This window comes from Pelecanus crispus, chromosome 1 (genome assembly GCF_030463565.1).
Source record: "Pelecanus crispus isolate bPelCri1 chromosome 1, bPelCri1.pri, whole genome shotgun sequence".
Taxonomy (NCBI): Eukaryota; Metazoa; Chordata; class Aves; order Pelecaniformes; family Pelecanidae; genus Pelecanus; species Pelecanus crispus.
Genome location: NC_134643.1, coordinates 2,805,856 through 2,830,578, shown reverse-complemented (window position 1 = coordinate 2,830,578; position 24,723 = coordinate 2,805,856). Strand labels below are relative to the sequence as shown.

Here is a 24,723-nt window from a genome sequence, read left to right as displayed (position 1 = left end):
TTGAATAATGCAGTAGAGAATCATAAAATGTGCAAATACCATGCTGGAAGGCGGGGCTTGGAAGCATCTCGGAGAATACAATTAGAATTTGGAAGATGTTAATAAACTAAATTTAAAAGGAGAGGTATGCATTTGGCGATTTCTGTGCATGCATGTGAAGTGAAGAGTTGGGTTATGTCTCATCGTTGGTCAAGGAGCTGTGTGGTACATGGGATTACAAATGGGATGTGAATCAGTATGTCACCAAAAAAGTCAAGTATTGCTCTGCTGAGTACCAGAGGGGCATGGCCTGCAGGATGTCTGGAAATAATCCCGTGCTAGTCATTGTTGAAGAGATTTCAGGTGTGGTCCTATGTCCCTTTGACCATGGTCTCAAGGAAGAAGCCAAAGAATAGGGGGGGAATTCAAAGGAGATCAAGCAGCATGACCAGAGGTTTAGGAAGAAAATGACTTGAGTTTAAAAGAAACAATCCATTTATTTATAGATAAGGAGGCTAAGGGGTGGAGGGAGGCCTTTGCTTTCAAATGTCAAGGGAGTTGAAAAGAGGAGGGGAATCACGTGTTTTCCAGGATATGATCGGGTAGGAAGTACTGAGCTTAAAGACTGGCAAGGGAGACGTGAACGTTTCTTGTCTTTATGTCTAACCTAATGGCTAGTGTGTGTAAGCAGTGAATGATTTAGGGATGTTATATTGGTGGTGTGTAGCATCCTTAAAAACTTCCAAGCATCTGTCAGGCATGACAACATAACTGGTTCTTTGGGGCGTGGGGATGGACTGGGTGATCTCTTGAGGTCTCTTCCAATTTTCTGTGATTCTAGGAAAATCACTGGGATTATAGTCCTGCCATCCACAATGATGGATGAAATGCTAGAGAGCCAATCCACCAGCTCGCCGGTTATCAAAGCTTTGAAAGTTTGCCTGTTTGATTTAGTTCTAAATACTGCCTTGCAAGTTGGGATTTGGAAGAACAAGACATTGCAATTAAATGTAGAATTAACGAAAGGGGGAGGGTATGCGTTGCATTTAACTTCGCACTTCTGACTTAAGTGCCAGAATTAAAATCATCAGCTCCCTGTGTGGTCTCCTTATTTGTAAGAATTCAAGTGACATTAAAATTGGATTAGTAATGAGCTTTTGGTTGAAGGACCAATATTAAAATCAAGGGAATCTGAAGGAGGAGGGAGGGGGAGCGGTGGTTTCCTTGTGAAGTCTTCGTTGGCAGTGGTGAACTGCGTGTGTGTTTATATGGACGTGCGTGCGTCTTCCTCCTCTTGAAAGCTTTATCCTCATTTCAGCCATGTACCAGAATCTTACTTGCCTTGATTTATAAATTATTTACACTTGGACTGTGATGCATTTCAACTTTTTGAAAATAAAGGTATATATTAGTCCTCCACTTATGACTGATAGGATCAGGGGGAAAAGCAGCAGACTAATGGAAGGGAATAAGGAAGCACTTGGGAGCTGCTGGCTCATACTTGACAGTGATTTGTACGTCTGTAGGTTTTAAAGTGCACAGTGTATTTTAAAATGTGCCCATTGCCTTTTCTTTGTTTGACTGTGACCTGCTCTCACCTACCATCTTACCTTGGGAGGGATTGAATTAGTAGGGGTAACTGTGGTCCTGGATTTTTCTGCCCTTCCTTAGAGCTACGTTACAGATGTATCTACTCTCAATGCCATTTTTATTTGCATCTCAGTAATATTAAGAGACTCCAGCAAAGATCAGACCCCTAGCATACTTGACACTGAGCAGATATTCAGCAAAAATTCTCTGTTAAATGTTGCTTGAGACAACGAATGTGACTTGAGAAAGAGAAGAAACACAGGTTGTGCTGCAAACTGATACATGAACTGAAAATATGCTCTGGATCTGTTTGATTCCTGGTCCAGTAGCTTTGTTCCATGCTGTGTGGTCTCTTCTAAGCCTCCCTGTTTTATCCCTTGCAAATAAAAGTGATGAAATCTCTCTGCCATGTCACCCAGCTGAGTAACATAACTTCTTCTATTCTCCCTCTTTCTTTTAAAAATCAACTTCTGTGGACTGTTTGGTTTTTTTAATTTTACTTGTGTTTTGGAGTTTTGGGTTGGGTTTGGGTTTTTTTTTTTGCATTTGAAGAAATGCTATTCACTAGGTGCTGTGTACACTAAAAGGGGGAGGGAGAACTCTTTAAGTAACAGCTTTTTTTACCCATTGAAGATAGATTGGTGTCACACATCGATAAATAGGTAACTCTCATCGCTGCCAACATTATTAGATTGCAAAGACAGTACATTTACAGACTCCCTTGTGAGTCACAAATGTCTTAAAAAAACCTCACAAGTAATTATCTGAAATGGAGACAAGTTAATGCAGGCTTTGTCCATTTGTTTTGTCTAACTCTTGTTCATGGCTAGAAACCGTGCAGTACTCTATATTTTTTTAAAGTTCTATGTATACATGTTAAATGTACCATGGCATAACTGGACACATAGACTTATCTATGATGGCATTACTGAGCCAGGCTTGCATGTCCGACTGCAGTCGTGTGCCGGGAAGGATGGGCCTTGCAGATTGCAGCATGATAGATCTTAAAATGAATGCCCAGAAGCTTGAAATGGTAGGTAGTCCCTTCATCAGCTGAGTCAAATTTGACAGTGCTCTGTTTTTTTGTGGTGTTACAGGGGATGCAAGAAGGTGGTTTTAATTATTACAGTAGCACAATGTGATGGCCAGTGTCTCTGCAGTGTTCTGAGTAAATAAATTCACTTTTAATCTCTGAAATTTAGGAGCAGGAGGGAATTGGTGCAGGGGGGTTGGTTGAATCTCAAAGGACAGAATTTGCCGTAGTAGCGGCAGCTTTTCTTTTGAGAAAGCCAGCACTTAAATGGTAGCAAAATTGGCAGAGCGCTGGAATTTATGTTGCAGCCATCTGCTTTATCCTGGCTCCACCCAGTGGCATTACCCTGCCAGTTTCACACGCGTTGCAAGGACTTCTGCGTGATCAAACCTAGGATTTCATGTCCGTACGGAATTTAGTGTTGGCTTTTTTAAGGGTTCAGTTGTTGTACAAATGCACTCTGCCTTTTTGCTCCTGTCCCAGACAGTGTAGCTTTTGTTTGGACCTGTCTGTCCTGGTCCCTGTTTTGATGCTGTTCAATACCATGCACCAGTAAAATGAATATTCAGAGAGATTGGAGCTGGAACCTGAATTCAAATATCCAGCCCTCTGGACCAGGTTGCTTGCTGACCTAATATATTGCTCTGGTTTTCTGTCATTTTTCAAAACAAACAAAAGAAATCCCCACCTCTATTGTGCAGTTGCAGTGCAACCAAAGAATATTATCATTAAAATCGACTACATGGCAGTAGCCTCAGGATGTTCATGTGAGCTGGAATTTCAGTAGAAAGGACCAGGCTCTGGGGTTCCTGCTGGGGAAAATATGGATGAATTCACATCCTGCACATCGAAGAATGAGAGAGGGGCATTTAAAATAAGGTAGCAAAAGGCTGGACGGAGGTGTCATGGTGCTGTTCAGGAGGGGCTCCTTTCTGAGCAACAGTACCGGTGTATTGTTTGCTTTAGATCCTATAAAAATACAAAGTGGTTTTTTTTTTTTTTTTGTCAGGCTCTTAGCTTTAAAATGGTTTCCTGTTGCTATTGCATTTACACTTCCTTTTGGCGATCTAAGGAAATGTTTTTACTGAAGGAAACAATGACATGCATGATTGGTTTGGATATTGGAAGCCACACAGCGATTCCAGAAGCACTTACGCTTTTCTGAGTAAACAAAAGCAATGGTTGCAGGTCTTGCTGGAGAAATTTTATCTAAAATAATTTGAACACTTGCCAAATCAAATGTGTTTCAACAGGGCGCAGAGTATTCTCGGTGCTGAGAAGTACTTGGGAAGTGAAGCTGGGGGGTTCAGCACTTCCCGACCGGAGGCCTCAGGTGGGATTGCAGGCGAGCTGTCCTGATGTGCGGCGGGCAGCAGTCCTTACCGAAGAGTCGGACACTGTCTGGCAGCGTTGTGAGGAAAGCAGAGCTCACCTGGCGTTGGTGTTTGCGTGCTCGCAGCCCCCGTGCCGTGTCCCAGCAAGGACTTTGGGCGCTTGGTGCGGTGCCGCTCGCTGATCGAACGCGGGGCGCAGATAAGTGGGGGCCGGAGGGTCGGGGAGGAAACCGTGTGTCATCCTGGCCGTTGGACGTACTGGTTTGAAGTTTGGTGCTTGGTTAAAAACGGCTTTTGTTGAGTCACAGCCTTTCAGACTGGCTTTAGGAAGGGTCTGTCTTTTCCTTCTCTGTTCCAGGTTTCGTTCTAGTAATCAACTTGCTTTTTTACCTGCCGTTAATAAGGGAGGAAAGACAGTATCTACCTGGGAATTGAAAGCCCCTTGCTTCTCCCTGCCCATTCCTCATCCCTATGTGGGAATTAATTTCATTGTTCCTACTGTGTATCACTTTAAAGCGCGGAGTAAGAAATGTCTTCAAGGTCGCGTTCCTCCTTGAAACTAATGATGGTGTTTTTCCTAATCCCATTACAAGGTCCCTGGTATCATTAGATGCAAGCGTTACTGTTTAGCTTCATTTGATAAGCTGATGAAAGGGGGAGGAAAAAGGCTCCCTGATGCAGAAAGGCATTCAAGTATCTACTGTAGTGGAACATGTTCAGAAACGTTATAATCTGCTTAATGTTGGCATTTTGGTGGCCCGGTGCTGTACCTTTTGTAGAGCAGCATAAAAGGCAGAAGGGGTAGCGATCCTGATGGGTACTTTAAAAGGCTGGAACGGCTCATGCACAAGAGCTGTGAACAATTTGAAAATTTTATTGGTTTTTTTTTTTTCCCCCCAAGCCTGAAAATGGGAATCTTGTCTATGCTGTGAGCTCCCCCCTCTGGCATCAGGATATTTGTAATAACGTCAAAGACCCTGAAGCGTTACGGAAATATGTATTTCTGGAATAGGGCCGGGGCACTTTTTTGTTGTTGTTGTTAAAGTGTGATATTAAGCCTCCAAAACCAAACTGCTGACAGCACTGCACTGCTAGGCCCTTCCATCCGTTTGGGAATGGGAGGAATATAAACCCATACTTGCAAGTTTGACGAAGAGGGTCTCTAGTTCCGATGTCATTTCAAAGATGTCAGCGGCCTTATAAGCTGGGCTTGAAATGGTGGCTGCTGGGTTGGTGTCAAAGGGGAACGTGCCCTTTTATCACCGTCTGGAGTCACTAGGCTTGTTCGTACAGAAGCCTACGTTGGCTGCCCTAGTGTTCAGCTGCTCTTTTGTATAAACCCTTCACGGAACTGATTTTATGGGCTGTTTCTCTGTTAGGTGCTTTGCCTCTGCACCACAGTTGTAGGTTCAGATGTGGTTGGATCTTCAAGGGTTTGGTCAACTAGAAAATGCCAACATGTGGTTAAAGAGTCAGGGAAACATTTTCTGTTAGCCTGGTGCTTTTGAAACAGGGCTGTTTGTTGCTGTCTTCTTATGAAGACGGTCCGAAAGGTGCGAGATCTAAAAGCCTTCAAGTTAATTCTTACAAATGCAAGAGAATACATGGGAATTTACAAAATGTAGGCTTTTTTAAATGCGATGTCGTAGCCGTTCCTGCGAGATCCGTTTAAAAGCCTTTTATATATAATGAAGCAACAATACTGGATTTAACTATAGCAGACCTCCTTTTTTTAATCCACTTTTACTCCTTCACATGCCTGACACTAGTTGGTAAATCACTTCTGCGGGTGATGCCTCCTGTTACGGCAGCGTATTACGAAGAGGTGGGTGGAAGTTTCCTTGCTCATCCTCTGTTTTTCAAGGCACTGTGATGAAGTTTTTAATTGATCTGAAAGAAGACGAAGCAACTGGTGGCTTTCCAGTTCTGTTACTCACTTCAATTAACTTTTATGGTTCCTTACACCATTTCTTTCCTACTATTTGATACTGCTTGAAGGCAGCGTCTGCCTTGGCAGCTTCTGCTGCTAAATTTCTTTCATGCTCTGGGTTGTAAGTATAATAGTCACCTCCACTGTACACATCTCTTCTTGGCTGATTTTTCTCTCCCATGCAGCACTGCTGCAGTGGGCTAGCAGTTGCTATAGCTGCTATGTAGCTTACTGGAAAAAATATATTCTCCTAGGATTGTAGTTTGTCACTAAAAAAATCAATCCAGATTTAAAATCCAGTTTTAAATATTAATTCTGCAGTTTCATATCTAGTTATTCAAATATTCAGATCCTTCCAGTTTTTGTGAATTAACACACATGACAGTATATGAAGACGTGTGCTAATTTGTTGGCCATGTTTTTTATATAGCAATACATTTTTTTATATATTGCTATGTTTATATAAATAATAATATTCATTTAATAAGTCAAGTTACCATGTATGTGAAATAGATGGGTCAGCCTCTCTGGCAGCTGATCCTGGTGTCTGTATGACCCAAGGTGAAGGTCTCTGGTCCTGGAGTCCCTTATTCAGCCTCTCAGATAATCCTGGGTGCAGTTGCTGTTCACTCAGATTAGAGTTTGAACCCCAAGTTGGATGAAATGCTCCTTGTTTTGTAATGTTTTGGCATCAAGTATCCTATCATGGATCCCACTTAGGTCTGTTTGTGACTGCTATACAGCCCTCTATGAAAGTGCATTAAAATTCATATATCCCTGCAAATGAATTGAAATCAGAGGCTGGAATCGTAGTTAATTGGACTAAATCACAAGTCAGGTTTCAAATGGGGCTAGGGCTTCTGTCTGACTGACGTATTCAGTTTTTATATTTGTTGTAATGAGTCTGTAGGATATGAATATGGGAGGTAGATTAATTACCAGCAGCAACAGGAGAGAGGGAGCACAGTGCTTGAACTGCTCCATCAATGTGAACATCCTGGGTAGCTCAGGGTTCAAGTTCAGGAGCAGAAAGCAGCACGCCTGGATGCTCTCAGTAGTATTCGGCACCAAAACACACAGCAACAAGCTGCTCACAGAGCACCGTACAGACGTACTAAATTTACTCCCAATGAAGAAGTTTTATATTTTTGGCTGGTGATAATTGATGGGCTGTACCCTCTAGGGAAATAAATCTCTGCAAGTCAGATTTATGAGGACCCTTATGTTTATTTGGCAGCATGACACTTGTTACAGGGATAAACTGAGCAAACAGGAGAAAAGCTGACATTGAAAAATGTTGTATCCTATTTCTCAGCTGGCCTCCTGCAGTTTTAGAGCCATAAAACTTTCCTTCTTGTTATCTGGGACAAGTGACTTGGAGAACTTGAATTTGTTGGGGAGCTGAGGATCGGGAGACATACAGGTGTCTTCCTCAGGAAAGAATCCCAAGGTGTTTTTGTTCTTCTGTGCTGTAGGGATATTGCACGTTTTTGTCAAGTGTCTGATTAAGTTTGACATTTGAAAATAGAACTTCACGCAGAAATAAGTACTGTACTTCTGAGTATTTAATTAAGATGTTTAGTTCCTGTCAAGGCTGGTAGTTTCTTTTTCCTGTTAAGGGCAATACGTCTTCAACTGCTGAAATTTCAGAAACCTGTACTTAACCTTTAATCGTCATTCCATTTACATAGAAATCTGATTAACAACTTCTAAAGTTCAGGAGCTGCGAGTAAATGCAATTAAAGCCCTTTTGGAGTCTGTTATTAAGAACTGGCATTTAATGAAGACTGAGGGCACACTACTGTTACCATCTACACTATAGCAGGATGTCTTAAGCAATTAGTTGAAGGCATGAAATACATGAAGTGTGCTGTATTATCCATGAGTTAACATGGTTGGTATTTAAACAGCATGCTGCCTTTTCCTCCCTTTGCTGCTGCTGTATTGTATGTGCCATTTTGAGTAGCAGAAGCTCGGATCGCTTGGGTTAAGCGTAGCACTGATTCGCCTGTGCGTTAGAATTGCGCATTTCTTCCCTGAGACAGAGGATGCTCTGAAAGGTGGGTGTATAGCAGACACTAAACCTGAACGAATGTATCCTCTTTCTTTGTGATTTAAAAATGTTTCGCTGTACTTCAGTTACAAACAGAAGTTTCTGACTGTATCCTCCCCACCTCCAAAATGTGCAGACCCAGTGAAGCTTAGCTAAATTATAATTGCAGAGCAGAAGTCTGCACTGTTACCTGTTCAACTCTTACACTCCTCCTTGACCTTTTTATATGCTACATGAGCAAAAGAAAGTCCAGTCAAACTGAAAGACAACGCGTTTTAATCTTGCAGGAAAAGACTTCATTTGGTGCCGTCTAGGAAGCAGGTGGTAATTATGCCTTTCTGATGAAGTTCATTGCTTTTTGTCCATTTCAGAATACAGTTGGCCAGTTACCCATCCTCTGGATTGTACTGGAGCATGTGTATTTTACAAATTCTCATCAATCATATCAGAAGAACCATGTGCTAAAGATGCCTGTATGTGTGTATATGAGTGTGTACCTGTACGTATATACACAAATACACACGTATTTATACACATACACTCACGCACGTATGTTTCTATATAGTCAAACAGCCCTAGCAATTACAAGTCACTGCCCAGAGGCCAATTGGGTTTACTTGTCAAATATTGCAAAAGGATTTCTTTTTTTCTGAAGCATTGTGCACTGTTCAACCAAAACCCTCCAAGCTGCGTATAATGTGCAGGTCTCGCCGTTTCCAGTTGCCGTTGTGCAGGTGAAACGCCTGCTTTACTATGGAAATGTGCAGCCGAACGTGGATTTTCTTTGGAGGAAATGAATAATCCCAACGGACTCCCTGTGCCGCCCACCTTCATTTTGGGTTTTTTGTGTTTTGTTTTGGTGACAAGGGCCTGATACTGAAATGGGAAAGCGGCCTTGTTACTTGGGTAGTTTCTGCTAGCATAATCTGTATTTGCAGAACAGCTGATGTGCCTGGAGAAAATTAAATGCTGTCTGTTTGTTTTATGACCCAGTTATTCAAGTTGCCTGTTGGTAGCTTAAATAAATTTATCATCAGTATTTGTTCCTCTTTTAATAAAATAAATAAAACAGCAGAACTGCTGGTAAAGCTGGAAAAAAAAGACATCCCAGCTCCTCTTCTCCTTTATGAAGGCCAGATGGCTAAATTTCAGTGAAAAAGTCTTAAGACTTTATACATAGAATCATAGAATCGTTTAGGTTGGAAGAGACCTTTAAGATCATCCAGTCCAACCATTAACCCACACTGCCAAGTCCACACTAAACCAATCAAGGGCAGACTAGACTAAACCATGTCCCCAAGTGCCACATCTACCTGCTTTTTGAACACTTCCAGGGATGGTGACTCCCCCACCTCTCTGGGCAGCCTGGTCCAATGCTTGACCACCCTTTCCGTAAAGAAATTTTTCCTAATTTCCAACCTAAAGCTCCCCTGGTGCAGCTTGAGCCCATTTCCTCTCGTCCTATTGCTAACTACTTGGGAGAAGAGACCAACCCCCTCCTTCAGGTAGTTGTAGAGAGCAATAAGGTCTCCCCTCAGCCTCCTCTTCTCCAGGCTGAACACCCCCAGCTCCCTCAGCCGCTCCCCACCAGCCCTGTGCTCCAGACCCTTCCCCAGCTTTGTTGCCCGTCTCTGGACACGCTCCAGCACCTCAATGTCCTTCTTGTATTGAGGGGCCCAAAACTGGACACAGCATTCCAGGTGCGGCCTCACCAGTGCCGAGTACAGGGGAACAATCACCTCCCTGCTCCTGCTGGCCACACTATTCCTGACACAAGCCAGGATGCTGTTGGCCTTCTTGGCCACCTGGGCACACTGCTGGCTCATGTTCAGCCGGCTGTCCACCAACACCCCCAGGTCCTTTTTGGCCAGGCAGCTTTCCAGCCACTCCTCCCCAAGCCTGTAGCGCTGCATGGGGTTGTTGTGACCCAAGTGCAGGACCCGGCACTTGGCCTTGTTGAACCTCATACAGCTGGCCTTGGCCCATCGGTCCAGCCTGTCCAGGTCCCTCTGCAGGGCCATCCTACCCTCCAGCAGATCGACACTCCTGCACAATTTGGTGTCATCTGCAAACTTACTGAGGGTGCACTCAATCCCCTCATCGAGATCATCGATAAAGATATTAAACAAGGCTGGCCCCAAACGTCGCTAAACTGGAGAAGACCTTCATCATGTACCTTTGTATGAGCTGGTACCGGATTGTTGGTTATATGGATATTAAAGCCACTAAAACTAGAAAGGAATTGCAAAGCCCCCCCTTGAGAACTTGGAAAAGAGGCAGCCCTCTTTCAGCGTCACGTGCACGCTCACATCTTGCAGAAGATAAAGTTACTTCAGTCTTCCAGCAGCTTTTTCTTTTAGCTTATTTTCTGAGCTAAAGTTAAGATGAAACTTCTAACGTTGGTGCGGCACAGGGGAGTGGAGTAAAGTTAGTGATGGTAAGAGGCCGTTTATCATGTCTGTTTGTCAGTGGTAAGACACAATCTCATGCTTTCAGCAGCTGAGAAAGTCAGCGGGTGCAAACCTCGCCCTGTACAAGTCAGCAACGTTTCTCTCGGCGCTTGTAGCAACGCTGGGGTTTCACTTGAAATCTGTTCAGTCGGCTAATGATATGTCGCAGGGGTGTTGGTACGTCAGAGGGTTAATTAGCGAACACTTGCAGAAAACACCGCTATTTAAATCGTTACGTTGGGCATTTGTTACTGAACCAAAGTCCCTTTCCTGATAGATGTGTAAGCTCTTGCGGCAGCTTGGGTAAAGAGTGGCAAAATGAAATGTCTGCTGGCCGGTGCTGGCTGGTTCGAGGAGCCTACAGCCTGATGTTGATGGCTGTGACAGCACACAGCAGTTTCTCCTTTTGCTGTGCTACCAACTGTGAAACCCGTTATATTAGTATATACGTCTCAAGTGACTCCAGCTCATCCATACACCAAGCAGAGTCAGAGCCTGTGGTGCTAAGGTTATCGAGTCCATGCATGTGCTATCAAAAGCTTGTAAAATGAAAAGGTTCTGGTTTTAAAGTCTCCAAAGCAATCCAAGCAGGTGTACGATTCATTGCCAATTAAACCAGCTTTTAAGAAGTGGTGGTTTTAAAGTAGTTCTGAGGTTTGTTCCCTCCTTGCCTTCCTCCCTGGAGGTAGATGCACGTTCACAGGTCTACAGTAATAGTTGCGCTAATTGCCAATGGGCGTTGATAATGAACGTAGTAGCACTGGTAATGATAGTATTATCTAAATAGTTCTGGGGTTATTTTTTATTTTTGCCCAAAAATGAAAACCAAAAGGAATTCTTGATTTTTGTACAATAATGGAATTGGGCAATGCCTTGAGAGAATTAATTCTGGAAGGGTTTTTATTATTATGTTTCAGTTAAATTAATTTCATGGGCAGCAAGAGGATTAGATAAAGCAGGTTGTGCAGCATTAAACAGTATTCATGGCACCTAAAAATTGTTTTTGTTCTTTCAGGCTTACCTTATTGCTTTGTCTTTTGTTGTATTTGCCATGTGTGTATTCGGCTCCTTTTCTCGACGTGGTGCAACTTATGCAGAAAGCTCAGTGCTCTTAGAATTCAATTAACTGTTACTTTTTGGGGGGGGGTTAAATTCCACAATTACTGCAGCATTTTAATTATTAAGAATTTTGATACAGCAAATTACTGGGTAATTAGCTATAGACTACTGCCTTTGCATAGAGTGCCACTGCTTTTCTTGCCTTATTCTGGCACTTTGCTGGTGGTTACCTCCCATCTCCAGAGCTTCAAGAATGACACCTCATTTCATCTGTTTGCAGAGAAGTAAGTGCATGGCACAGTAGTGCGTCCTACTTGAACTCCCAGCTCCTCCCCCCCTCAACAGGATTCATTTGCAGTTGCTTTCATTGCCCCTGAAATCATCTGTAGCTGGATATCATCACCTCTCAGCAATGTTGTGCCTTTCCTTAATGCATGCCCCGTGGTTTGCTGTCGCCGAGCATCTCCGTGCAACCCTGTTGAACTAGGGGATGTGAGATAATTTGAATCTGCTGTTCTGTTTTTAAACCAACTTTCCTCATTGAAATCCCATTAGGAAATCTCTCTTCTGCTTCGTAATCGCGCCTTCCGATTCGTCCTGCTAGGTCTAACTAAAATGTAACTCCGGAGCTTCCTCAGAGGCTGATGGAACTCAGGAGGAGCCCACAGTGCGTCAGCACAGCTGAAACGCCAGCACTTCTGCAGCTGCCCAGTGTGTCAGAGCAATAAGCTGAAAATAAATCTTGTTTTCAATTGCCGGTACTGCATAGCAGAATACTAGAGACATTCTCAGATGGATGAGAGTATTATTTCTGTGGTCTTTTTTGACTGTAACAGTTTCCTCAAGGTACAAGCGAGGTGGCTTTCATTTGTAGTTTCATGCCCAGCGGTTGCCAAAGACGGGCCTGGGTGAGAAGCTTCCACCAGCACAAACCCCTTCATCAAACACAAATGTTGCCAGTAGCAGTTTTTATTTCTTATATCAACTCAAAATGGTAACTAAAGGTGCTGTGCAGTAATAGGACTTTGAACGCTAATGGTTCCTTCATGCGGGAGCCTGAGAGCTGGCACTGAACGGTGCGGCGGCTTTATTAAGATCCCCAGATTATGAGGAGCTGTGGTGATCTTCTCGTCTGACCTCTACGTAAAACAAGCTGTGGTGCGTTCTTGAATTAATTCCTGTTTGAAAGAGGGCACATGCTGTAGAAAGGCATCCAGTCTTGACTGGGAGAAATTTTAAAAAAAAAAATTAGGAAAAAAAAAAAATCAGTGACAGACAATACAGTGTAACCTTTGATGTAAGTGGTTAATTATGCTCTGGAAATGTATGCCTAACCGTTCGTCAAAGCCTGTCCAGCTTCAACTTCCCAGCCTTTGGATTTTTTTAAAAAATTCATTAGTGAAGACTTTTTTTTTCATCAGTTCTGTGCCCTCCGTGTTGCATGCTTGCAGACTGATCCAGTAACCTCTTCGCCTTCTCTTCGCTAAGCTAACAAGGCTGAGCTCATGGCTTCTCGGTGTTTTGCTGTAAGTCGCGCCTTCCAGCCTTTTAATAACTTCCAGGCTTCTTTTGTGCACCCTTCCACCTGCTTTTTCCCTGATCTCTCTTTGTTTACAAATGCCAGGGTTTCATCTGGCATTCCAGATGTGAGACCAATACAGAGCGATGCTGGGAACTTCTACTTCTGACAAAGCTCTCTGCTTTCTATAGCCGTTTCCAATTAGCTAATTAATACCCATCGTCACAGTGGGACCTTCTCTGCTCTTGATTATCTTCAGTATTCCCAAATTTGCTAGACTCACAGCTTTACACAATAATCCTGTAGATCATGACTTACTGTATTTTTTTTTTTTCCCTAGGTGTAGAGATTTTCCTCTGCTGACATTGAAATTCTTATGGTAGATTGATTATATTATGAATAATAATAATAATAAAATAAATAAAAAAAGAAAATTATAGTATTCTGTTAATGCTATGTTCACTTTACTATTTACCATTTTTCCCCCAAAATATTATAATTTACAAGCCTTCTGTAGTCATTATTTTCATAGGAATTTGAAATGAGGAAGTTCTGGTCCATTCAGTCCAGAAAGGGCTTGCTGCAGCCACCCTTGTATGTGCTTTCATTGTCTGATGAAGCTTCTTCTAAATACTATTGTTTTAAAAATGAAGATGGACCGAACTTAGGCTGAAAATTAGAAGATTTCTATCCAACAAAAGAGAAGCGTTCTGTAATAGTCTTGTATTTCCCTTAGAATACAGAGGACAAAAGGAAAAGAGGAATTAAGATTTTTGGGACCCTGCAAAATCCAATAGCGGTGGTTTCCTCATTTCTAGTTGTATGTTAAGGATCTTGTCACGTGCCTGCCCGTTTCTCTTTTAGGAGATGCTGTGTTGACTGTTAGTGTTTTGGGCTTTGTCAGATCCTTGGTGGGTATATAACTTTATCTCTCTCTGTTTATTTAAAACTAAATTTGTCATCATCATAAGAATAGTGGTTAGTCAAGATATGTGTTCTGTAAATCCATGTCGCTGGACATGAATTCTATTATTCTCCCTTAATTCTTTTTTAATAGAGTCTTCTATCATCTGTTCTGTGATTTTGTCCCTGATCAATATGAGGTGGAGAGGCCAGTAATTACCTGGTCATCCCATTTACCCTTGCAAAATTCATGGTACGGTGTTAGTTTTCATTTGATTTTCTGGGCGCCGCAAATATATGAAGGCATAATGAAAATCAGCGTTGATGGTGTGGAGTTTGAAACTGTCAGGATTTTCTGATGGAGCAAACTGTTCACACTGCAGCATCCATCTTAATTCAGAGTATACGAGGATGCGAAAAACCTATTTACAGCTTTTAATTGATGGCATAGAGCTTATTCAGTGCTCAGGCCTCCTATCTAAAACCTCACAAGAGGTACAAATAATGAATGAATTTAGCTGTCACCCTGTGGCCAGGCATGTTTTATTGCCCATGCTTTGTTCATAGGTCAGTCTTGAGCATGATAAGACATAACGAGTTGCACAACTTCTCCTGGGGCTCAGCCAAGAATAAAAATGGGGATCTGGAGGGTCGCAGCAAGTGCAAGCAGCAGTCAGACACAGAAGCAAATTTGTTCTTGCCCCGTTGCGGTTCAGAAAGACAATGTAGTGCAAGCTGCTATCAGATCAGTGTGACAGACAGGCTACACATACTGATATGACCTTTTGAAATTTGAGAATTGAATTAAGTCTCCAAATCCGTAAATATTGCTTTTTTAATGAAACGTTTTATATTAATTTTCATTTCCAAAGAGCAGGTGGAGGAAGAGTGCTTTGTTCCCTTGCTTTATGTATAGAATGGCTTTATTTGTTTGACATTGATGTAAATATACTGCATGGCAGAATTCAACCATTGACCAGAAAGTCAAAGTCCTTGTTACAGATGAATGGGATGTTGCAAAATTTACAGTCACTCATAAATCTTGCTGTACGTCCATGTGATTCATGTCTAACAAGGTTTTTGATTGATGGCTTAGCAACTCCTAATCAGGTGTTATGGGATCAAATCATGCAATCCCTTACTTCGTTGGGTAAGGAACGCGCCTGTTCGCTTAGATAGGCAGGAAAATGTCGGGTTTTTCTTTTCTTTTAAGTGGATTTTAAAGCTCTAACTTGCTGTGGCTTCTAATAAGTACACGGCCAGGCCACAGCTACCACGGCAATATCATACTTATTAAAATGCTCTGCTAGGACTGTGAGAGCAGAAGAGCTGGGTCCCTTTGGCTGTCCAGACGGTGGGAACAGTCGAGGCCGACGGCGCTGGGTGAAGGCGGTGCGTTGCACAGCGCCGTAAGAAACGGGAACTTCAGGCTGGTTTTTGAGGCAAGTAGCTGGCAACATTTTCCGACTGGCCCACGTGTTAATTGTATTGCTTAAAAATTATGAGGCTTTTAATCTTCATGCTACAGTTGTAAGCCAAACGTACTGTGCATTGAAGATCTCTCCTGTCTTAACTTCTCTCCCGCTTGGCTGTGTATTGTAACTGCTCAGCCATGCTTACACTTAATTACTTCGTTCCGAAGAATTTGTGTAACTGCTGAATACAGGGCGCTGGAGCAGAAAGAGCTTTGATCTGTCTAGCACGGTTTCCGCTATGCCTGAGTTTTATAACTTGAAGGTGGACTTTGAGAATAGTTACCAAAACCAGCTATTTTCACTTTTTACAGCTTTTTACTTTTTCAGAGCCTTGCATCTAACCATCCTGCCCTGCCTATCTAGTACTACTATAAATTAACAATTTTCTCTTCTTTTTCCTAATCTGTGGCACTTTTGGAACTGTTCCGAATATCTAACCACAAACTCATCTTTTATTTCTCTATTTCACTTTTTAACCAACAGGGGTAATTCATGACGTTCCTAGCTCAAACCTCTGTTGGCTTATTGTAAGCTTGGAGCCAAGTGCTGTATTACACGCTTTACATTTCCTAGTCGTGGATATGAAGTGACACCAGCGTCATGGAATCCATTATAAAGAGGTTTCATCCATAACAGGAGAACGAAGTGTTTTTCTTTTCTTTTTTTTTTTTTTTTTTTGAAACTTGATTAAGTTTGAGGGTTAAATTACATTTTGTGGCGATTTTACCGTTGTTAATTCAAGTAGAGAAGATGAAATGCAAATACACGAATGCAAATGGATTTGGTAAATTACTGTTAAAAATTAGCGCAGTGATTATTTTTACTCTTAACAATAAGCATGAATTTTAAAAGCTTGCGCTCAGGTAAAATTTTAATTGAGCGGTTTTAGAAGTTGAAGTTTCTTTGTGTTTGCATTATTTTTTTTTTTCCAAGCTATCCTGAATTGTTTCTAATTAGGGGCATGATACCATTTGCCTGGATATTTATTCCTGTGTAATTTGTTTAAACTTAGACAGCACAGTACTGATGTATTCCTTTCATTACAGACAACTCTCTTTGATGGGCTTTGACTAGCTAATTATTAAAATGGAACACATTACTAATAGCCTCCGAGTAGGTAGAGTTTTCTGAAAATAAATAGAGACTTTCTGAATGCACTGACAAAAGTTAATTTTCAAGGGGTTTCTCTCCGTCTTCAGACACAAGGAAATTAAAAGCGAGTGACTTGGAATCTGTTTCTGCTTCTGCAATGTGGAGTTGCTTAAACAGCATCAAATTATCGGGCCACCGCTCAGGGCTGCAAGGGTTTCACAGAGGGGACCCTGGTCTCAAAAAGGGACCCCCCAACCCCTGGGCTAGGGGAAAATTGATCCTAAACTGCATTGGCAGAACTGACGGCTGTGGGAGTTTGTATTTGCAATGGTAAAGGAAGCACGTTTGGTTTGGGAGCTATTAAAGGGCAATTTTTGCAGCATTCCCAGGATTTTTTCCAACAGCGTACGTGACCTGCAGCACATGCACCCAAACACACGTGTGGATGTTTTATATTTGTACACATAAATATGTAGAAAAAAATAGGCATACATATGCTTATATAAAATTTGCTTTTGTAACTGAACAGATCAATATTGCTAACCTTTATGTTTTTAAGAGCTGTGGTATGTAATCGGTCTGTAAAGGCCAGCCAACAACCCACCCACCATCTCCCTGTTGCTGCTGAATCAGTTTTGGGAGGAGTGGGGACTTCTTGCAAGATACCTTTGGTACCATCAGGGTTTTGTAGCAGATTGAGTTGGTCAAGTAACGTAAAACGAGCTTTTACCAAATTAGTGGTAGTGGCATGTAAGTCATTAGGGTTACATTGCTGAAAATAAAGCCAGATTTCTGTTAATTAGAATTTTTGAGATTTTTATTAATTTTCCAGTCTTACAGAGTACCTAAAGATCCTAGACATTTGAGTTATGTTGTAATGCTGTTTTAATTTGAATTCTGAGTTCCCCTTCCTTCTGTTGGCAGATGCTGCTGACGGAGTATCTGGATATGAAGAACACTCGCACTGCCTCGGAGCCGTCCACCCAGCTTAGCTACGCCAGCTCTGGGAGAGAATTTGCAGCATTCTTCGCAAAGAAGAAACCGCAGAGACCTAAAACCCCTTTGTTCAAGTAAGTGCTGGGACGGGTTAAGGCTGTGCCTAAGCTGTCTTTGGTCCCTCAAGTACTGCGCAACACTGGCTGCTAATCGCAGTTTCACGGTGTGAGAGGAGTGTAAGTTTTGAGATGGAGATTTAATGCCCAAAGCTGAAGCCTCGCTAAGATCTCTGTTATGGATTCATCACTTGTTTTTAGAGTGTAGCTCTTTCCAGGGCTCATCTCAGGACTGGGATCCCATTACACAAGCTGCCGCAAAGCACGCAGTGATACATTGCACCCATCGTAAATTCAGGACCTGTTAAAGAGAGCGATAAAGGAGACTGGACAAAGAGAATTAAGATAACTATAATTGCTAGATAGACTAAGTGGTTAATCCTATCACTAACTCCTTTAATTCGGAGTTCAGAGTGGAAAGAAGTGGCTGGGAGGAGAGTGTGAGAGAGTGGGTGAGAGGCTAGGTGGCCAAGGGGAGGATTTTGGGGAACAGATTTGATCTGCAAGAATAAGAAGTGAGGAAGAGTTGCTGGTGAGCAGCGCTGTTAGGAGAGGAGAGATGGTCTTGTTATTACACCTAGATTCAGGGGAGCTGTGCTGAATTTTCATCTCTTCCCATGCCTGCATATCCTGGTCATCCTCTTTGTCCTCTTGAGCATTTTGGGGGATACCAAAATGTGCTGTTCTGGCAGTGGGTGCTCCAGGTTCAAAGATCACAGCTTCCTCAGCTCTGCCAGCATAACTGCGTGTGTGGCTGCTCCCTAACTCAGTACTGCCAAAATCATCTTTTAAATGCTTTTTTACAATGAGATCGTTCAAAAACAGTTGGTGAGGGAACAAGCAAGTTTCACGGTAGATTTGAGGGAATGATGGAGTGGAGCAGTGGTGGGGAGTCCCAGCAGCTTGAGGCATTAACCTTCCAACGGTGCTCAGCTGCAGCAGGAGCGGTGTGTCTGCTGGGTCCTCAGCACCTCTCTGGGCTGTAAGCTGCTGCAGGGCTGGGGCTGTCTTTCACTACCCATCGAAGCGGTGCTCAGCCTCGTGAGGCTCTGCTCTCTGGAGTCGAGAGAGTCCAAGGTTAAAAAAATACAGTGGAGTATTTGCTGGAGGGGGAGCGGTTGGAAGTGAGCTGGTGTTCTCACCCTTTATTTTGCTGGAGATGGGGATCCATGAAGTCTGGGTGTTTTGGTTTGTTTTTTCTTTTTTTTTTTAATAAACCTCATTTGTGAGGTTTAATGAATTTAATGAACCTAATTTGTGATTGGGGTTCATTACATGGTGGGGAAATAATGCAGGAACTTCAGTAATGGGAAAGGCTGAGAGTAATCGGCTGTTTTGGGCAAGTGGGAGGGGAGCTTTGTGTTCCGCATCCTCTTTAAAGATTGATTGAGGGTTTTGGTTTTGTGGGGTGTTTTTTTTTTTTGTTGTTGTTGTTTTGTGTGGGTTGTTTTGGTGGGGGTTTTTTTGTTTGTTTGTTTTACTAAAAACTTATTCCCTGATTATCCAGACCTCCCTGTGCTTTGCCCCATGGCCATGTGTATCTGGTGGCTGTATTCTCATAGTACCTAAGGCCCCGGTTCGAAATCAAAGTCTCCTGCATTGCCTTCTCTCCCTCTCACAGGATGAGCTGTCTATGCAATCTTCTGGTATTAGAAGATTAACCGTTGCCTGGAGGATTTCAGAGGTGCCTCCTGCCCCTGTCAACCCATGGTTATTCCCCCCCACCTTTTTTTTTTTTTTTTTAATACTCCCATGGCTGTTTGGGTTGAGAATTACACTCTTTGAATTTACTCTGACTTGCAGATGCATACTGGAGCAAAATAGGGCTGGTCACCACTTCATATTGTGTCTGTTCTTGGGTGTACTTGGACCATTTAAGTTTGAGGAATAAGGATGCTGTGTTTCACCTGCAGCAGTTTAAGGCTGTATATTAGTTTGTCAGCAGAGAGTGAAGGTGGGTATAATTGTTTAAAGTGAAGGTGCGTAACCTCATAGGAGCAGCATGTCTCTTACCACTCATGTTCTTGTCACCAAGTCATTGCCGGCACCGCAGAGACAGCAGCACTTATTGGGAGCTCTTATTTGGTTATCTGTCTTCTGTCAGCTGTCACTATATCTATGGAAATCTCCGTTGAAATGGAATTTCTCAGTCCACTGAGGGATGTAGATGTTTGATGGAGTGTTATTCTTGTCTCCTCTCCCATCTTCAGTGCTTTTCGTGCCAGGCTGCAAGGCTCTTTTTCTTGCCTTTCCATTAGCTCCGTCCAAATCAGAGGAGCCTTCCACTTGTCATCAGAATATCTGCATTTAATTCCCCACTTCAGGAGTCTCTTAGGGCAGGGCTCCACCTCGCGTTTTACTCAGAGATAGATGCAGGTGTTTGCGCTGTGTCCTGTAATAGCTTGCTGTAAGCTAATTTTATAAATAGTAAGTACTTTTGCTAGGTGTGTGTTCTAGCAATAGTGGGAAGAATGAGGGCTCCTCAACTGTGTCCTACTATCTGGAAATCAGTAGCTAGCATTTGGAAGGGACTTTGAATCCTTCTTTCCCTATCTTTAAAATAGGTGCAATTTCAAAAAAAAGAAAAAGCAAAAGAAAAACAAAGTCGCGATGTATTTAGTTGTTTAATGTTGGCTTAAAAAAGAAAATTTCAGATGAGGCGTACTTTGGCAATTCAGATAGTTCATGCCACCATAAACTTGGCTTTCTTGTTTTCCAAAAGGTAGCCAAGTGCACGTTGCCGTCTCCCTACAGATCAGATTTGCAAGGTGGAAATTGGGCACTGGTGGGGAAAGGAGTGAATTGTGCAAGCAGATGTTGAACGCCCAATGCATTAGCCTCAGGCTTGGCTGTAATTATGTGTAATCCTATTGTAAAACAAAAATATTTTGATAGCTTTGCTGTGGGAGGATCAGCATGGGGAAAGGAGGTACAAGAGTAGAGGAGTTAAGTGTAAATAGGGACGTGGGGGAAGAGCAGGTCAAGGAAGCAGCAGAGGAGGGGAAATAGGGGAGAGAAACCGGATGGCTGTGGGAGAGAAGTGAATGTGTTGAGATCCTGCAGCAAAACTCAGTTCGGGGCTCTGAGGAATAATCTGAGCCGCTGTCTCGAGGAGGAGACTTGGGTTTATTGCTGTAGTTTGCCTTGACCTGAAGCTTCTGGTTTTGATGCCTGGAGAAGACCTCTGGGCCATGATGATAATGTTACGTGTAATATCTCACTAGGGGCAAAAGGGAGCACATCATAAATAAAGAGCCAAGAATTTACTGTTCGTTTAATTAAAGTCTTAAGTGTTTGTTGTATTTTGATAAATTGTTGTTAGTTCAGTTGCAATAATACTAACACTTGCAGACCAAATTAAAGCTGAAAGGCCTCATTAATAATAAAAACCTTAACACTGTTGCGTAAGAAAGCTTACAAACGCTTGCCCCTTTTCCGTGGTGTGATGCTCGTGTTCCCAGTGTCCCTGTGGGCGGCACCGAGGCTGGTCCAGCCTTCCTTAGCAGAAGGGTTGGGAGGGGGCGAGGGGTGTTACAGCAAATCATCAACGTCTTGAGGTCTTCACCTTGAGGAGTTTGATGTTCGTGAAAGATGTCTTCCCTCCAAGTCTTGTGTCCACTTTGGCTATTTGATGAAGATGCTTTGTCCCCACCGCCTGCTCCCTTCTCCCTGGTCCCCAGCACCGGTGGCAGAGCTGCCCAGCGCCCAGCCCGGGCACACAAAGGGCTGGTGTTTGCTGGGCAGTGCCTGCCCAGGGCGGCAGCCCTTGGCCATGTGGGGTGTCCCCAGCGCTGAGCTCAGGCAGGTCGGGCACGAGGCCCTTGGCCACGGGACACTTGTGATCACAGGGACACCCAGCTCGGGGCACGGCAAGCCCAGAGCTGTCCTGAGACCCTGCGGTGTAAGGTCAGTGCCCCGTCTGTGGCCTTTTGCTATCAATGGCAAAAACCGTGTTTATGGGGCTACAGTAGTTGGAAAGTATTTGTCTCTGCCTCTCAGATTGGTCCTTGTGGAGTATTAGAGCCATACAATAAATACTTAGTGATTTATTGCTCCCTAGTTGCCAGCTGAATGTGAGGTTTTGACTTTTATGTATAGGTCAGTTAGCCTATGGCTTCTGTTCGGTTTTGCCAGTTTTTAGGGCCATTCCTACTTAAATGCTTGGGTGTTCCCAGCTGACAGAGCGGAGGAGCATCTCTGCGCTTTGCGGGCAGCTCTGTGTCACGGGTGAGTGCTGGTAGAGCTGTGCTGATCAGAGGTGGCAGAACGCAGTGCATCAGTGATGGGGTTTTATAGGAAAAATGCGCTTTTGTCTGCCTTGATAATTTTGCTCCAACATGCAGGGAGGTCCTTTGTTTAGAGCTGCCTGGAGGATGCTTTTGTGGATGGCTAACTGACTGGATTGTTTTTTTTTTTTTTTTAATTGCAGGTTTGAGTCCTCCTCCCATGCTATTAGCATGAGTGCCTATTTGCGTGAGCAGAGAAGGGAGCTGTACAGCAGAAGTGGAGAACTTCAAGGTGGGGAAATAGATAATGTGCTAGTTTGGATAAGTCTCTTTTGCAAGAGCTTGAACACCCTGTCTGTGCTACGTCAGGGTATTAATACCACTCTGCTTTGCCACACAGGCTGTCTAAATCTCTCGTTTTTAAGCTCTGTTTATTTATTTGTATTACGTTTTGAAGCAGCAGGGTTTCTCTTTATTCCCTTTGCATTTTCAGCTAGAGGTCGAGGTCTTAAAAGATCCTCATACAACAATGGGTAAAATGCAGGCAGTCTCAGTGTGAGCACAGCTTTTGGGTACTTGGAGCTAACGTCTGCTGCTTTATCTGCAGTTTATTTCCTTACATCATACGCTGCGTGTGATACTTACCCTGGATTGCTTTGGGAGCTAAGCTCGGTCATCTCATTTGAAGTTGCAAGTTTCGGTTGTATGGACTAAAGTGACCAATTCTTTGTCTTTCGTATAACACTTGAAGATGCAGAGTTGCAGAGCGTTTGAAAATGGTGAATTTGAAGAGTTGGACTACTCTTGCTGGTTTATATTGCTTGTGGCAAGTGCTGTATATACACAGAAGTGTTCTCTCCTCTGAGCATGGCATCACTTCATGTTTTTTTCCTGAATGGTCTAATTCTCAAAAGCGTTGGTTTTGGGAGCAAAATCAAGGGAAGATCTTAAGGCTGTCATGATAGTATATAGCAGGACTAAATTCTTTTGTGTCATCTATTCTAGTTTCTTACTGGGCTAATCATAACAAGAAAATAATATATACTCTTCAAATACTACAGCGGTGGACAGGGTTAGAATTTGTCCTTGAAATCTTACCCATGATAATTTTCAGTTGGCTTTTAATGGAGGATATTTTATAATTTACAAGAGAATTTTTGGATGACTTTGTGTTCCCTTCCTCCTTTTATAACTTAGTTGTCCTCAGCGACAAGTTAAACCCACAACAGCGCGAAAAGAAGCCTTGAGAGACATACAGTGTTCTTGTGGACAGATTGCTTCACTTAGGTGACTCTACAAAGGTGATCTTAGTATTGATGATTGAGGATATAATAATTCACTCTGTGGTGAATATTCAGATACTTCTGGATGAACTGTGAAGGAAGAATCTGAGATAAAGATGTACTTAAGTTGACAGTTACCCACGCTATTATCTGACAGCATATAGGAATAAAATAAAGTAGAAATACCTGTCTTTTAAATTATGGTATCACCATTTACGCACATTTGGAAGGTGTTTATCTTATAACTCTTTACCTTTTGAGACTTAGGTTCTTACCTTCAAAATGTCACATGCTCTTGTGCCCAGGATTAACTGAAAGAAGTTACCCAGTTCAGTAGGATGTTGTAAAGTGTAAGCTGTTATGTTGCACCATCATTTTTTTTTTTTTTTATACCAGAGGGCAGTAGGATTTAGGTAGTTACTTCTCTGCAGTTAATAGCTCTATGTTACAAACTGCATGGGACAAATGTGGGTTCAAAGCCAAGAATTTTGAAGCTGTTGAGAGCACTACGTTTGGAGCAGAGATGGGGCCATCAGGGAGCCTGCAACACTTGCATCAAAAGTTTCGGGTCTCTTTGGGATGAGTGCTGTTGCTTTCTGTCGTTCCCAGTTGCCTCCACCCCCTGACCTGACCAGTTGTCTGTGTTGCTTTAAAAACACAGTAGAGAACGCTCCACATCTGTGTCCTCTTCCAGGTACCTTGTCACTGAGATCTGGGTATTTTTGTGGTTACCGTTGCTGTTAGTGTGAACTGAGGATTTGTTGTGAAATAGCTCCTTTTCTGGGTTCAGAATGCGTTACTGATGGGCGCAGCCAGATTTCATGAAAGAGTGACTCCTTATTGATATAAGACAAATCTTGAGGCAACATTTGTCATGAGCGGGAGATTGTGTTTTCAAGAGAGAAGGGTGCAAAAGAGCTATCCAGGCTTCCAGCTGCCGAGCTAGCGTGGGATTGGAAAGAACAAAGCCTACGAGCTGACAAAGAAGTAAAGGACAAAATATAGGAATTAGTGTGGATAGGGACAAGATTATATTGCCCTTTCTGGATGAATTGGAAGAGCTTGAACGTGATGCAATAGGTGACAAAAAGTCAATGTAGGGAGTCAACAGGGACAATAGATGAGATGACTTTGCTGAGAAATCTTTGCAGTTTAACCATCAAGAAAAGTTTCCCTTTGAACTTCATGTTAAAAATGTACTGTCCTCTCTTTCTATTATAAGCTGCTGTTCCCTTTTAGGTAGCTCATTCATCTTCCTGAATCCCAGACCACAGCAAGATCTGCATTTTGATTTTTTTTTTTTTTAAAAAAATGTCTTTTAAAGAAAAATACAATTTAATTGTTCAATCAGGTTACTGGAAGGCAGGCATGTGACACTCTTCTGTGAATGCCACGCAGTTTCTCTTCCTGACAGCCTTATCCACAGGGATGATTTTTCAGTGGCAGCAGGGGGAGGGTGGCTTGTTAGGAAATCTTTTTCCTGAAAAGATCTTCAAAGAAACATAGGCATTAAAAAAAAAAAAAAAAAGGAACTTATAAAAGTTTGGCTCATGCCAACTTTTTGAAATAAGAACTTAATTTAAATAGCCTTAAAATGTGTGAAGATCACAGTGATGCTTTGTCATTAACCTCTTTCATTTGGACTGAAATAGTGCAGTGCATAAGGCACACATTATCCCTCAGTGGGAGAAAGGGACCCGCTGTAAGTGATTTAGAGATGGAAGGATTAATTCTTGTCTCTTATT

The 24,723-nt window shown here is 42.6% G+C and overlaps 1 protein-coding gene across 1 annotated transcript in view; it reads left to right on the top strand.

The window, feature by feature from the left end:
- Window positions 1–24,723, top strand: part of EXOC4 (exocyst complex component 4) — a 421,646-nt gene that overhangs the window by 91,014 nt on the left and 305,909 nt on the right. The window contains exons 8-9 of the mRNA XM_075720228.1: window positions 17,342–17,487; window positions 21,899–21,987. Of these exons, the coding sequence (XP_075576343.1) occupies window positions 17,342–17,487; window positions 21,899–21,987 (235 nt within the window). The remainder of the gene's footprint in view (window positions 1–17,341; window positions 17,488–21,898; window positions 21,988–24,723) is intronic.